Raw genomic sequence first — 16505 nt, 5'->3', positions numbered from 1 at the left:
AAAAATTCTGGCTGATGTCTACACCAAGTTCATAAATTTGAATAAAATCCAGAAAGGTATTAAAACTTGGTGAGTTACTCACCTGTTTTAGAACCCAGTTTAACGCCTTTTCAAAATAGTCCCCAATCCAATTTTCAAGGTTATGTCTGCATTCTTCAGGCTGGTTTCTTAGCCAAGATTTTATCAAAGAATTAAGATCTGTATCTTCATCACTAGAACAAGACATACTTCAGATTAAAAAAAAACAAAATAGCCATGTATCCATGCAGATGGATGCAGTATGATCTAAAGGCTCAAGCAGGATGACTGAGTCAAGGGGCCTGGCTTGTGTTCTCAGCTCTCCCAAAGATCCACTGTATGACTTTAGGAAAGTCATTTAACCTCTCTATATTTAAATTTGCCTTTCAGTAAAAAAAGGGTAAAAAAATTTATGCTCTTGAATAAAAAGCATTCAGATATGCAGAAAAAGGATGTAAACTAGAAATAGAGTATCTTGAATATTACTGTCAAATTTCAAAATAAGGCTCTAATACTATGAGAAACTGATTGAGTAGCCTGAAGATGTGTGCATTTACTTTCTGATTTCTGTAATTACAAGAAAAGGACAATGGTTTAATTTTGATTCAGTGCAATTTTCTTACATTTTTTCTAATAAATTGTGTTTTCTTTAAAATATTTGGGGGTCTTATGGTATTTAGGGGCAATTTAAAGCAACCCATTATCTAAGTCAGGGAAAACAAACTTCTGACCTTCGGTAAGAGAAAGAAAGGGGAAAGAGATATGACATGGGGTACTTGGTGAAAGGTGCAGGGCAAAAAACTGCCCTTCCCTAAGAGGCTTTACTGACCATAGTCAGTAAAGTGCAAAGAGAATGACTGGAGACATTTAGGAGTCTCAAATACAGTGGTAGCTTACAAGGTAACAGATGAAAAACTTGATTTCAGAGATAAATAGGCAAACACAGGTAACATCTATACAGACAACTCCACCTACTCAGAGTAAGTGAACATTTTCAGAAGTTAGCATTACAATGAAATCACCAGTTTTATAATAAAAATAAAATAAAATAAAATGTCATTAATTAAAAAAAACAATGAGGAGTCCTTGTGGCACCTTAGAGCCTAACAAATGTATTTGGGCCTAAGCTTTCATGGGCTATAACCCACTTCATCAGATGCATGGAGTGAAAAAAAGTAAGCAGGTATAAATATACAGCACATGAAAAGATGGGAGTTGCCTTACCAAGTGGGGGGTCAGCGCTAAAGCCAACCCCTAAAATACATATAATTTGTTAGTCTCTAAGGTGCCACAAGGACGCCTCATTGTTTTTGCTGATACAGATTAACACAGCTACCCCTCTGAAACCATTCATAAAAATTAATTTAAAAAAGGAAATTACAGACTTGTAGGTCTAACTTTTACACCTGAAAAGATATACTGGAACAAATTATTAAACAATCAATTTGTGAGCACCATGAGGATTATATGGTTACAAGGAATACCCAGTATGGATTTGTCAAGAATAAATCATGCCAAATCAACCTCATTTCCTTCTTTGACTGGGTTCCTGGCCTAGTGAATAAGGGGAGAAGCGGTAGACATGATATATCTTGATCTTATTAAGGCTTCAGATACCGTCCCACATGACATTCTCATAAACAAATAGGGAAATGTGATCTAGATGAAATTACTATAATGTGGGTGCACAACTGGTTGCAAGACCACACTCAAAAAGTAATTTTCAATGGCTCACTGTCAAACTGGGAGAGTGTATCTAGTGGGGTCCCGCAGGGATCAGTCCTAGGTTCGATACTATTCAATATTTTCATTAATGATAATGGTGTGAAGAGTATGCTTATAAAATTTGAAAATGACATCAGGCTGGGAAGGCTTGCAAGCACTTTGGAGGACAGGATTAGTCCTTTGACTGAAATCAGCAAGATGAAATTCAATAAACATAAACATAAAGGACTACATTCAAGAAACAAGAATCAAATGCATAACTACAAAAAGGGAAATAACTGGCTAGGTGGTAGTACTGCTGAAAAGAATCTTGGGGGTATAATGGAACGGATCACAAAATGAATATGAATCAACAATGTGATGCAGCTGCAAAAAAGGCTAATGTTATTCAGTGGTGTATTAACAGGACTGTTGTATGTAAGACAGGAGAGGTAACTGTCACCCTCTACTTAGCACTGGTGAGGCTGCAGCTGGAGTACTGTGTTTAATTCTGGATGCCACGCTTTAGGAAAGTTGTGGACAAATTGGAGAGAGTCCAGAAGAGAGCAGCAAAAATGATAAAAAGGTTTTAAAACCTGACATATGAGGAAAGGTTAAAAAAAAACTTGGCACATTTAGTTTTGAAAAAAGAAAACTCAGGGAGGATCTGACAGTCTTTAAATATGTTAAGGGATGTTATAGTGAGAATGGGGATCAACTGTTTTCCACGTCCACTGGAGTTAGGAAATGAAGTAATAGGCTTAATCTACCGCACAGGAGATTTAGGTTAGATATTAGGAAACACTTTTATCTGTAAGGGTAATTATGCTCCGGAATAGGCTTCAAGGGAGGTTACTGAATCCCCATCAATGGAGGTTTTTAAGAACAGGTTAGACAAACACCTGTCAAGGACAGTCTAAGTCTGTTTGGTCCCGTCTCAGCGCTGGGCGTTGGACCCAATGACCTCTTGAGGTCCCTTCCAGCCCCACATTTCTATGATAATATCAATAAATAAATGAATAAGCACAAAAAGGTGCAAAGCTAGAAGGAAAACAAGACAATTTAGAAGAAGTTTAAGCATGTTGCTGAAACTCTATAAAGAGACTATATATATAAATAAAAGTCATATACTAACCTATCACTGCCAAACACAGCTGACACAATAGGGTTTTAAAAAGCTAATAACTATTCATGGTGATAAATAAGTTGTGTAAATTTCAAATGCCCTCGTGTCTCACCTCAGGAAGATCATTCCCATTCGTGAAATTGTGGCAGGAGAGGCACAACTCAGATCATGCGTTTCAAATACAAAGTTTACATTTGGGCCAAACTGAATTCTTTCTCCACTGGGCATAGTGAGTAATCGATTATCATCCAGAACAGAATTCAAAGACTCAATCCACTCAGGGTCGATGTCACCATCGCAGATTATCCATGAGTTAACATCTACTTACAAATAAAAATACAAAACAACAAATCCACTGGAAAAACTTAAAGAATATGAAGCCTTGCTAAATTTCTAACCATTTTTCATTCTCTATGACAATTATAATTTATTAGTTTTATACACTTCACATATAACCTTTTTAAATATTCCCTACATTCTTCACCTTCTGATGCATATTTGCATGCCATTTATTTCATATTACACTAACTTGGAAATTACAAACTGAGGTTCTTGACAATGGTATTGCCATAAGCCTTTTTGACCTTACACTGGCCACTTTCAACAATTTTAAATTAGCATATTGTCAAAATATGGACAAACAAAAGAAAGTTTATTTCAGTATGATGAGCACAACACAGACTTCTGGATAGACATACCTTGCGGTTCTCGTACCACTTGTCGAGCACTGCTTGTAAGCACACCATCAGACCACTCCCTGGTGTCCATGTCAATGTGACCTAGTAACTGATGTCGAGGCATAGCTTTGGGATTCATGGTATACTGTTTCACCACTTTGCCAGTTTTACCAAGCGCTGTCCTTAACGTCTGCCAAAGTGTTGATTTACCTGCACCACTCGGACCTACAATTACCACACCCATTCTCTGACGTAGCTGTTCATACAATTCCAAAGCTTTCTTGATCTGTATAAAAAAGAAATAGTGGTTACAGGAGGTTAACAGCATTAAATCAAACCTGTTCTCTAACCCCAATTTCACACATTCCTGTTTGGTTTTGTATACTCTCATTCTCTTCCCTTAATTTAAATTTATTTTAGGAACTTGTAGGTGCAGAAGCAAAGAGTAGAAAAATCTCTGTATTCAAGCAAATCAAGGGCTCACGTTATAAACATTAAAAGGTTGAAAGTAACTAAAGCAAAATGAACAGATTAGCAACACAAGCCTCACTGACACTCTTAATTCAGAACATCTAAACTTGGTCTATGCTTATATTTCATATTTACCTGGGTGTTTATAATTTCCAAATTGGCTTCCTCAAAGACTTGTTGTAAAGCAGTGGTTAATTCAGCATATTCTACATCCTTAAAATCACTGCCAGGGAAGACATCTTTAACCAATGCATCAAACCGTGCACAGTCTGCAAATGTAAGCTTTGACATGGTATTGAGGCGCAAAGCTTGGACCACAATATGACTTTCATTAACTGCAAAAGAAAGTTCAGTTTACGTTTATTTCCACAGCTGGGATATTACCACCTGACATCATAGTGGCAACATGCCAGGTTGTTTTTTGGCATCACAAAGGATTATGATTTTAGGTGGGAAATTAGAGTTAGTAACATATAGAACTTCTGAGTCTTAGGTTGCAAAGGGACAGACTCTAAGTGTACCCATCTCAACTTTTGTATATAACTGGGTTCTTGAAAATGATAATGCATGTCAGACTTGAGTATATACTATGGGAATTTCTAGATGTCCTAATATGCAGGGAGTCTCTATCCTGACTGGATAGTAGTCAGCTAAGAAGGAACTTTGAAGGGGATATACCCTAAAATATGTTGTCGGTGTGTTTTCAACTGACAGATGAATTCCTGAAGTTGATTATAAGTTGTTTGTTTGCTATTTGCTTTTTATATCTAATGAGAAAACAAGGGTTGTCTCTGATAATCCCAGGAACAGTCAGAGCAGATCTGTCATTTCTTAAAGCATCAAAGAAGGAATATTCATGTCCCAAACATTTAAACTCCTCATCCACACTAAACCTCTGCTCCCAACTCTCCCAAAGAGAGAAAATCACCACCCACTCAAACACACTTTTTTAAAATACACAACATTCCCATCCCATAAAATTCCATCCTGTATTTGTGCTCTGGTTAGCAATATTCAGTCGGAATCAGATATGGTAGCCCAAGAGTAATTAAGATTTCATTTGCAAGAGCTCTCTCTTCAACTTTTCAACTCCGCAAATTATGTGCACTGAGTTTCTGTGGGTTATTTAGTTATTTATTTTTATTTGGGAAAGCTTTGATTAGAAAGGGCTTTCACAGAGGATTATCCTTTTGAATAGTCTAGCTTCCTACAATTCCAGGGCATATCACCTGGTACTTGAATGAACAAGAAGGCTGTAGATATTTATTTCAATATAACATCTTGATTGATCAAAAGCGAACCAACCCAAGCTTACTTTTTTCCTTCATTCCATTTTTCTTCAGGTGACGAAGGAGATTGCCACATCCTCTCAGAGCAGTCTTCAGTGCTCTTAAGCCCCAATCATAATGTTGCTGGGGTGTCAAAAGCTCCCTATGTTTTTAAAATATTAATATTGTAACAGGTTGTAACAGCTGCAACTCCAGTACTTGTAGCTGATCATTGAGGAATTGACATTATACATTTTTCTGAAAACCAGAGCCATTAGAAAATAATATAATGTCCAGATGCAGTACCATTTTTCTTGAACTTCAGAGATAGATACACATGAAGTTGCATGTTTCCAAACTTTCAGAGAAGCAGTTTCTTCAAAAGCTAGATAATAATAATATTTTTTAAAAAAATAGGACCTCTAATAGTTCCCTCCCTTGGTTTTTGCGATATACACACAAATGAAAAAGTGCAACTGTGGTTATTTGGATGTCAGCTACTCCCCCAAAAATCACAAGTGCATGATTTTTATGGAGGCACTGCACACTCAGGAAAATAACCATGTGTTCCCATTCAGACAAACAAATCGGAAGATGAAGAAGAAAAAAGCAAAGCAAAGTGTGTGTGTGTGGCAGAGACAAATTAATAAAAGTATCATATATGAACTTGAAAAATATTTATTTTAATACTTTTATTACCTATTAAAGAGAAAATTGCATTTATATTCAAGATGCCAAAAGAAAGGAAGGAAACAGTCAGGGTCTTAAGAAAGCAGTATTTTCCCATCTTGGGATTATAACTGGAGTTCCTGTATTCTTACATTACTTACATACAAAGCAGTGCATCTCAATAAAATTCAACCTATGTTTTGTTCTTACAGATTTACATATTACTAATTTTGGAGAACTGTGTTTGGTAGCATTCAAATACAAGATATTCTTGTTCAATGTAAAACACCTTAAGGAGACTATAGGCATGAGACAGCAACTCTATGTTGCTTATGGTATATAGCTTTATGAGGGTGATTTCTGGAGTGTCCATTTCATAAAAATCACAGTAAACATACAGGAACAATGTTTAAAAGATTTCTATAGCAATCTTGTCAAGGTTTGGTATTGAATGGACTGAAATGGAAGGAAGGTACAGTGACATAACATGATGGGGAAGTACTACACTTCACAAAAGACAAAAGATATATATTGACAGAAATATGATTAATGGAACAGAATGTGCTTACCTGGCTAGATTAAAAATAGCCACCAACTTTCTGCCAAGTGTTTTAGCATCTTTAAAACCTTCTGAATACAGAATAACTTCCGCAATGAGTTCATTGTCTGGACGAGTCATAGCAACTGGCCTAAAAAGCTGTTTGAGGTTATCAGGCAGTTTTTGTCTTCCTCCATAACCTTTTCCAGCAGGATTCATAGTGATGAAAATTCCAGAATTGTGATCCATTTCAACCTGGCATTAAAATCAATATATTATCATAAAGATAGTATTTTCATCTCTATGTCCTTAGGTATGAAATAACTCATGTACTTAGAACACTATAAAATACCACTGTATGCTGTGGTGGTATTGCCATGTCAGTCCCAGGATAGTAGAGAGATACGGTGGGTGAGGTTATATCTTTTATTGGACCAACTTCTGTTGGTTGAGAGAGACAAGCTTTCAAGAGCTCTTCCTCAGGTCTGGGAAAGTTACTCAGGGTTTGTCCACACTACCGCACGGGGTCGATCTACGATATGTAACTTCAGGTACATGAATAGTTAGCTAAAGTCGATGTACTTAGATCTACTTACCGTGGTGCTTTCACTGCGGTAAGTCGACAGCTCATGCTCTCTCGTCAACTCCGCTTACACTTCTCATTCTGGTGGAGAACCAGAGTCAACGGGAGAGCACTCAGCGGTTGATTTATCGTGTCTAGACGTGATAAATCGACCCCCCGCTCAATCGATCGCTGCCCGCCGATCCAGCAGGTAGTGTAGACAAGCCCTCAGAGTGTCACAGCTAAATACATGATCAAACAGATGGATTATGTGCTAAGGGGTCATTCAAGGTGAAATGGCCTGTTAACATCCCAGTAGTCATAAGACAAAAAGGAGGGTTAGTGGGTTACAAACTGTTGTAATAAGCCATGAATCCAGTGTCTTTATTAAGATCATGATTTTTAGTGTCTAGCAAAACTATGAATCAAAGCTCCCAGACTCATCTTTTAATGGTGGTGTGCAGGTTTCTTTTGAGGATGAGGACTGATAGGTCAGATACAGAGTGATCGCTTTGTGAAAGAGTGCTTACCCACAAGTGATATGGTGTTTTGTCTTTTTATCATTTTCCTGTGTCAGTTCATCTGAGAGCATAGTGATTGTCTGGTTCCACCAAGAGTTGTTGTTGGGGCATTTAGTGCACTGGATGAGGCATGTGTAGGACCCATGGATCTTGAAAGGTGTGTTGTGGGGGTTGTTGATCATTGTAGAAGTGGAGATATCTCTGTAGGTTTTGCTTTTGTTATTCTGGTAGGCTCTGGTGCCACTTTGAGTTGGTGTGCCCTGGTCTGTGAGGAGCTTGATTCTGATGATGAGGTAGGAGAGGCTAGGAGGTTGTTTGAAGGCCAGAAGAGGGGATTCAGGAAAGATTTCTTTCAGGATGGGGTTCCCATCGAGTCTTGGTTATAGTTGTTTGTTTGTGTGTGGTATATAAACAACTACAAGCCAGACTTCATAAAGCATTCACTCTATATCTGACTTGTCAGTCTTCATTCTCAAAAAAAACCCTGCACAAAAGGTTTCAAGAAAGAAAATTTTCAAAAGACAAGCCTGGGAGCTTAAATTCATAACTTTGCTACACACTAAAAATCATGGTCTTAATAAAGACACTGTATTCATGGCTTATTACAATAATTTATCCTACGATTACAGGGTTGTTAATGGGCATTTCACCTTGAATGATCCCTTAGAACAGTGGTTCTCCATCTTTTTGGGCTCAGGACCCATTTGTAAATTCTTATGGCCTGTTATTACCCAATAAATAGTCTGGTGGTGGAGGCCCTGGGAAAGAGACAAAACTAGGCATTTTAGTGCCTGGGGCAATCAAACATATTTGCGTCCCCAATTAGAGGTGATACGTGGCGGTGGGGAAATCACGTGGGGTCACATCCCCGCCCCCCCCCCAGGTTTCTTGGGTGCGCTTCCAAACCCAAACAGGCTGGGTGACCCGCTAAGATGAGTCAGAGGGTGGAGGTGGAGCTCCCTCTCTGAGCGCTGCAATGCCGGGCTGGCCTCACCAAGCCCTGCTGCGTGGGGCTGACCCAAGCCACCCCCTATGGGTTTGCACCCTGGGTGACTGACCCACTCTGGTTACGGCCCTGCCTTGGGTGATTATGGTTGGATCCTGCCCACACTCAGCCAACAGCGGCAGCTCCTGCAGCTCCTGTGCTGTGGGGCTGACTGGGCTTGGCTCTCCACTCCAGGCACTGCAACCTCTGGGGTTGCAGCGCTGCTCAAGTTTGATCCCATCCCTTGACTGGACCAAATTTGTGTGAGTGAAGTTGTGACCCGGCTCATACGATTGCAATGCCATTCACACAAATTTGGCCTACCTGGACTTCCATCATCATGAGGGCTGGGCCAAACCTGAGTGGTGCTGGGACCCCAGAGGTTGCAGTGCTTGGAGCAGGGAGGCGAGCCCACCTAGCCCTGTCAGACAGGAGCCATAGGAGCTGCCACACAACCCTTTGAAACATTCAGACAACCCAATTTTGGGTCCAGACACACAGGCTGAGAAACCTTGGCTTAGAATATGTGTTAACTACTTATGCTAACCTATCAGTTCAATGTTGTATTTAGCTGTGACATTCTAAGTACCTTTCCCAGACCTGAAGAAGAGCTTTGTGTAGCTCAAAAGCTTGTCTCACTCACCGACAGAAGTTGGTCCAATAAAAGATATTACCCTTCTTGTCTCTCTATAAAATAATATTAGAAATTTTGGGCAAAGATCTTCTTTATGTATGTGGGATTTATATACTGGACCTAAAACTGGTATACTTGTTAATAATACAAGGGTTCACAGAGTTTTTAGAAGACACTTGATATTAGTGACAATAGCTGAACAGTTTTCAACAAGAACAAAAAAAAAATGCTGTTCTATACCTCCTTGCCAAGCAGTTCACATACAGGTCTATGCTTCTTCAAAGCATGCTGAATTGTCTGAATTTGCATGGACACTGCAGACAAAACTGCCTCCTCCAGCCTATTGAACTCATCAAAACATCCCCAGGCACCACACTTCACCAAACCAACAAAAATACGTCCCATCGACTTCACATCAATGCCCTTAAAATAAAAGAACATTGTTTATATGTTAAATACCATGAAAGAAATCAATGAAGATTTTCTTCCTAGTTCCACTATGAGGTGTCTTATTGCCATTGCAAAGAGCCTAACGTTTCTATTTGATTATAAAAAAAAACTCTGTTAAATTTCACTAAAAGCTTTTTTTTAAAATTGTTCTTTAAATCCATATTGCATAGATACTCATCTCCTAAAATATATAAATATGTACATTAATTCACCTCATCACAATTAAAAACTAAAACTTGTCTTCCAAGAAGTCCACCCAAAGCCTTTACTGATTCTGTTTTTCCAGTTCCAGCTGGGCCATAAGGATTTCCTCCGAGGCCCATCTTCATAGCCTGAGTAAGAGTTAAGTAGCACTTATCTGTCAATGGTGTATAAACAAGTTTCGGGGAATTACCCTGTAGAAACAAAAGATATATTGCATGGATTAATACACAGAAACAAGGTCAATAAGTTAGCATTTCACTCAGTTTGGACGAAGATAACACAGATAACAAAGATAACACAGAATTCCAGATTACTAGCTGCCCAAGTTTGAGGACTACACTTGGGGCCATTCAATTTTTTGATTTATATTCACAAAATCTGTTAGAACTACTGCCGAAGTGTTATGCAATCCTTTATAAACCACAGATAGAGGCTCAAAAAAGGGAAACACCTGCTACATTTTCTCTCTCATAGACTTCAACAAACATTGCCCTCATATACCCAAGAGCATAATTTGTTCCATATTGTTAAAAAAACATTTTATTCAATTTAAATACATCTCAAAATTTCTTTCAAGTTATCATTTTGCCCGCATTTGGCATTTTATCTAGCATTGACATAAATGAGAAAGTAAGAATCATACTATGCTCTGCACTTTAATATAAAAGCTGTATAAATCCACTCAAGAATTCAGTATCGTGGGTATTTGGAGCTAAGAAGCATCTAAAGATTGAAGAAACACTACTACACCATTTTTCAATATTTTCTGCAAAACAACATCGTAAAATGGCAACTGACAAAATGGAAGCCAGGTGGAAGCAATTGTGGAGGTAAAGCTGCATCCCGGAACTGAAAGCTGAGCACCACACACATTTGAAAGCCAACAAAAATAGAATAAAAAAACCCCATACCTGATATTCATAAGTGTACTGGAGCTCAGCATCTACCATTTGAATGTAACATTTCTGTTCTTTCAGATAGAATCTGAGTTGTTTTTTCCAAGCCCAGTCACCAACACTATTAATCTGGGCTTGATTTAGCTGCTTCACCACATCAATGTTATGAATAATATCAAGAATCAGTGCTTTAAGCTTGAGCTCAAGGATTCCAGAATCTGTAAATAAATACAATTATTCACAAAAACACCATAAAGAAGATTGTCCTTTAGCCACTTTCAACTAGTTTATGTTGCTGTTTACAATCATAGAATTATAAGGTTTGACGGGACCACAAGGGTCATCTAGTCTAACCCCCTACCAAGATGTAGGATTTGTTGGGTCTAAACCATCCCAAACAGATGACTATCCAGCCTCCTTTTGAAATAGCTAAAAAACTAAAGCAATCAACATACAAATGAGAGGTTGATATAGTTACTAGATAAAAGTTTAACAGCCAATACACTTTAATCTAGAATTCAGCAGTGACCAGATGCACAAGGATAAGTATTGATGGACAGTACACATTATAATCTGCACATCATATTGGTATTTTATAGGCTTGTAATGTTATATTTAAGTCAAGAAATAACTCCAAAATCCAATAAAACATCATAGTCTAAGGGGAAAAAAACACACCTGGATTTATAGAGAATGTGTAGACATGATACCATGTCTATCCAATAATATCTGGCCAGTTCCAGTGAAACATAACGTTAGAGATCAGTAGATGAAGACAATGATATAGAACCAGATTTTGTAATGACAAATTATTAGTAAATATATTAAATAACAAAAACATCAAGATAAAGGAAATGGATAAAAATTGAAAAGGAAACAGATTCAAACTACCTAATAATGTTAAATATAGAATGAACACATGGAAAAGAAAGGACATTCACTGTGAAAATATTAAATATCCCAAACCTGGCCATTACTGGTAGGTCACTCAATATCATTTCTAGCTCAGAGGAATGGATTGCTTAGCACCTTAAATTTATTTTAAGGAATTATACACTTATGATCATTTTTCATACCTACTCTCCCTGGATCTTCCATACTAGTATCTATGCTGGTATAATGTTCCAGTTTAGCCATAAGTTCTAACTCTATCTGCTGCAGGTTATGCTCTTTGATAGCAGTTTCAACATCTTCAGTGAACTGAATTTGTTCTGCCAAGGAAAGAATCTATTGACAGAAAGAATAAAGTAAAGTTTTAGAAATAGGTAACCAAAAAGGACAAAAGATTTTCCACTCATTTATAAATTCTCATGAAAGCTTACTGTTTAAATAAATCTTTTTAGTGTATTAAATTTTATCATGCCAATACTCCACTCTCCCTTAAAAAAAAACATAGTTACTCTAAAGGTGCCCCCAAGAGCAAATATAATTGTATTTAAAACTTACTAAAATGTAACAAACAGCTGCAAAATAATTTAGTGTAGCTATTGCCTTCGGTGCTATATTACGATTACTGTACATTCACTATAGCAGCCTATTGTCTGAGTTGTCACATTTCAGCCAAACTCATTGCTTAAGGGAGATCTCCACAGTACTGAAAAACTTTTCATGAGTAGGAAGCAATATGGATTTGTTTCACCAATTTCACTACTACTTTGTAAATCTGAGTGTCTATCTCTTTCCTTCCTTGCCTTCGATTCCACTCCCGAAAAATATGCCAGAGGCTAAAGAGAGCTACTCACTGCCAGTACAATATTCTCCCCTTATTCACACCGAACTTCAATGCCCTCTGAAACTCGTGCCCAGAGTGAGGAGCTCAGTAATAATCAGAAGAACAGAGAATCAATATCTTGGCCAAAACTGGGTATTAAACCAGGCACTTCCTCGACTAAAAGCATGGAGTTTCTCAGGACAAATTTTTTGGTGGCCTCAGAGTGCGGCCACCAACTCTTGCTGGCGGCCACTCTCATACTTTTTCCTGAAATACTTAATTAGCTTTAGGAAAGCCAAATAAATATGCACATATACATGTCCAAATCATTGTAATTTATTTATTGCTAGCTAGTAAGTCTGTTGTCAAAAGTGATATTAACAAACATACAGGTATCACTTTCCACAGCAGACTTACTCCGCCATGCCAAGCCTGGGAACAAATTAAGCCCTGGATGGAGGGTCAGGGGAGGCAATGGGAGCCAGGGGTGAGGGGAGACAATGGAGGGCTGTAGCCTGAAACCCTGCAGCTAGAACTTGTTGCCCTGCTACCCCAGGGCTGAAGCCCGAAGCCTGAGCCCACTTCTCCACTGGGAAGGTGGGGAACTCACTGGCTGCCTGCTCCTACAGCATTGTGCCCCAAGTGACTCCAGAGAGGGGCAGGGCCAAACCCCTGCTGGTGGCCCCAGCAACCAACACCAACGCAGTCCATCCAGGAGCAACAGGAAAGGGGAGGGGGCGCTACTTTCCCTCTCCCACCCCATCACAGCCCAGGAGGCTGTGGCCGGAAGAAAAGCCCCTGGTGGCTGAATGAGGCCACAGTGGCCGCATTTGAGAAACACGAGCTGTAATGGATTCATACATAACACATGCTGAACTACAGGTTCCACTTCCATAAGTTACACGGAATAGGAACTCTCTTCTCATCAAAATTCCACTCTTTGCTTTTCCTGTAAAGCAGGAAAAGTTAAACACCAATGACATAAGGAGAGGGGCAGGCCGTGGAGCACAGCACTCCCATACTCTCAGCATGATGAAGGAAGGCAGAAGATTGCAATGGTTTACCCAGATGAAGTGAAGATTTATTTCAACTAAAAAGCCAACACAGGCAGCTCGCTGCACCAACATGGACCCCATTAACATCAGTGGGATTTCACATGGATCCCATTAACATCAATGGGGTTTCACATGGACACAAGGATCTCCCCACACATATCAGTCAGCAGGATCACAGCCTAAATCATTACAAAAGGTTAGTCTGAATGAATATACATTCTTAGGGTCATATTGATAATAACTCTCTGTGTCTATGATTTTTACATTTAAAAAAATGTATATATTATTTGCAAATATTTATTAAGTCAGGATTGGTTCAAGCAATATAAATTCAGATTAACAGTGTTAGCTAGTGTTTATATTATATTTTTCTTCAACCTGTCATTAGTACATTCTCTTTCACTAGCATTTTCTACCCAAGTTATGTATGAACTTCAAATACTATTCTAATAATGGTGTTTTGAATCAATAGCAGGAAACAGTTTCTGCATCACTGATTAGCCAGGGACCTGATTCAACATCAATTGAAATCAGTGGAAAGACTCCCGTTGATTTAAATGGGCACTGAATCAATCTCCCAAGTGAGCAAAGAGTTCTATTCTACAGATGCTTATAACATTGCACATTCTGAGTAATTTCTATCTACCTAAAATCAAGGCATACAGCAAATCAACTGATTTTTCAAGTCTGTATATACTTCCAAAGCAGACCTGTCCTTAGGATCATTCCGAAATTGAGTTCGTTATATTTCAATGCTGAGACTAAATCAAAATGAGATTGTGTCACCAACTACCTGGGAAGGAAACAGTGATGGATCAATTGAACCTTGTGAACGTCTTCCAGCAGTAACACAGTCAAGCAATAATTGTTTCAGTGTGTCCTTCATCTCCAAAGCCAAACGATTTAACCAAACCTGGCAAATAAAATATAAAGGGGAGGGGAAAAAAATCACAAATCATATAGCAAACATATTTACCACAATTGCTGGTAATATATTTGGACCTGGTTCTCTTACCTCAACATCATTTGACAGAAGAATTTTATTTTTAAAAGGCACAACTTCTCCTTCTAAAGATTTCATTGCAATTATGTTTTTAAAGTCCCCATCAAAGCTGACACTATTAATGCCTGTTAATCAGAAAATAACAATATCTCCATAATTAAACTCAGCAAGTGATTAAATACAATCTAGATGATTTAATGTAGAATTCTTAAACACTTGTTTCTTGAAAAAGCAGTTACTTAGGAAACAGTCAAAAAAGTTAAATAAATTATTTTTGTACATACAATACAATATTTGTGATAATTAAATAGATGAAGATAAGAAGTCCCTCACAAGTTAGAGATATTTTGAAATATTTTTTTCTTTCTTTGCCAAATAAATGATGAAATATCAAAAACACTTTCCTTTTCTAAGCTATGTTATGGTAACAGAAAGTAAAGAAACAATTTCTAGAATAGGTTCTTCAGGGTCAAATGACTGTACTTCTGAATAAATACATTTTGCAAATGATAACTAATGCATTATGAAAATACTAATTTAGTTTACCAGCAAAAAGTTTCTTAAGGTGAGACTGAATTACTGAAGGATTAGTGGACTGTCCCAAGATTTCTAATAAATCATCGTCTCCAATGAAATAGAATCTAGGGAATGCTGAACGCTTTTCCTGTTTAAAAAAAAAAATAATTGTTGTTTTAAGCACTGAAGTATTGCCTTTTTATAAAATTATATATTAAGATAAGAAGTTGTACCTCCAGAAATTCATTCAAGGATTTTTGACATCTCTGAAGCTGGTCAAGTATGGTAATCAACGCATTCCTCATTCCTGTCCGAGCATTCAGTGATGTTATTCTATTGTCCCTCTTGATATCTACCATTATGGATCTTTAAAAAAATATAACCTTAATTGTTTGTAAATCTACCACTGCACTTTGTCCAAATATCTCTCTTTTAAACATCTGATTAAAACTCAAGAGACAGATAAGTAATATTAAATATTCAGCAGTCAATATCTGAATGTAAAAATTGCAACATTTATGTCAAATTTCTTCCAGTTAAACATTAGCTAGATCTACTCCTATCATACTGTTTCTGATCATGACTCTTCCTTTACTTCAAGACCCCTCTATCCAAGAAGTCCCATTAAGTTAAAATTTTGACCATTTTTTCTTCTAAGTGCCTCCATCTCTGTCATTTCAGCTCTATTTTTAAGCTCAACTACCACATCTAAACTAAAGAAACTCATTTGTGTGTATCTTTGGACACCACTAAAAACTACTCCCTGTTAATCCTCTCTGCATGTCTTGATCAAGTAAAGTTGTTTCATCTCAAATTCCTTCGGTGTAATATTTTTGGAAAGAGAATTACTTCTCTTCGTCAAGAAATCTTTTTTCAAAATCCAACATCTCCACTACTTCCTTTCTCAAATAAGACCCTCTATTTGCCTGCATTGTTCATAACCCTGGCCATCATACTTGACTCAGAACCTTTATTCTCTTCCCACATATCCCATATCAATAAATCTTCTCATCATCCCTTTTGCAACACTAATTCTTTCTATACCATTGCCTCAATGCAACCTTTGCTGAAATCCTTATGCATGCCTTCATCTCCCTGTACGTCCTGTTTGTTTTGCATTAATTCACTTTGAATCTTGGCTTACAGCTGTGCAAAGGACGTTATACAAAATTGTCATAAATATAAAGGGAAGGGTAAACACCTTTAAAATCCCTCCTGGCCAGAGGAAAAACCCTTTCACCTGTAAAGGGTTAAGAAGCTAGGATAACCTCGCTGACACCTGACCAAAATGACCAATGAGGAGACAAGATATTTTCAAAGCTGGGGCGGGGAGAAATAAAGGCTCTCTCTGACTGTATGATGGTTTTGCCGGGAACAGAACAGGAATAGAGTCTCAGAACTTAGTAAGTAATCTAGCTAGATATGCATTGGATTCTGTTTTGTTTAAATAGCTGAGAAAATACGCTGTGCTGAATGGAATGTAGATTCCTGTTTTTG

General features: G+C 37.8%; 1 protein-coding gene across 1 annotated transcript in view; it reads right to left on the bottom strand.

The window, feature by feature from the left end:
• The window catches only part of DYNC2H1 (dynein cytoplasmic 2 heavy chain 1), a 393773-nt gene that overhangs the window by 330328 nt on the left and 46940 nt on the right, over nucleotides 1-16505 (bottom strand). Inside the window, exons 27-40 of the mRNA XM_084624374.1 lie at nucleotides 15242-15374; nucleotides 15039-15156; nucleotides 14505-14617; nucleotides 14283-14402; nucleotides 11800-11950; nucleotides 10739-10941; nucleotides 9836-10018; nucleotides 9414-9596; nucleotides 6503-6726; nucleotides 5312-5427; nucleotides 4132-4331; nucleotides 3547-3811; nucleotides 2961-3168; nucleotides 83-212 (exon numbers count right to left, since the gene is read on the bottom strand). Of these exons, the coding sequence (XP_084480500.1) occupies nucleotides 83-212; nucleotides 2961-3168; nucleotides 3547-3811; nucleotides 4132-4331; nucleotides 5312-5427; nucleotides 6503-6726; nucleotides 9414-9596; nucleotides 9836-10018; nucleotides 10739-10941; nucleotides 11800-11950; nucleotides 14283-14402; nucleotides 14505-14617; nucleotides 15039-15156; nucleotides 15242-15374 (2347 nt within the window). The remainder of the gene's footprint in view (nucleotides 1-82; nucleotides 213-2960; nucleotides 3169-3546; nucleotides 3812-4131; nucleotides 4332-5311; nucleotides 5428-6502; nucleotides 6727-9413; nucleotides 9597-9835; nucleotides 10019-10738; nucleotides 10942-11799; nucleotides 11951-14282; nucleotides 14403-14504; nucleotides 14618-15038; nucleotides 15157-15241; nucleotides 15375-16505) is intronic.

Source organism: Lepidochelys olivacea (genome assembly GCF_965140295.1).
Source record: "Lepidochelys olivacea isolate rLepOli2 genome assembly, chromosome: 1".
NCBI classification, from domain to species: domain Eukaryota; kingdom Metazoa; phylum Chordata; order Testudines; family Cheloniidae; genus Lepidochelys; species Lepidochelys olivacea.
This window is presented reverse-complemented; position numbering and strand designations above follow the sequence as displayed.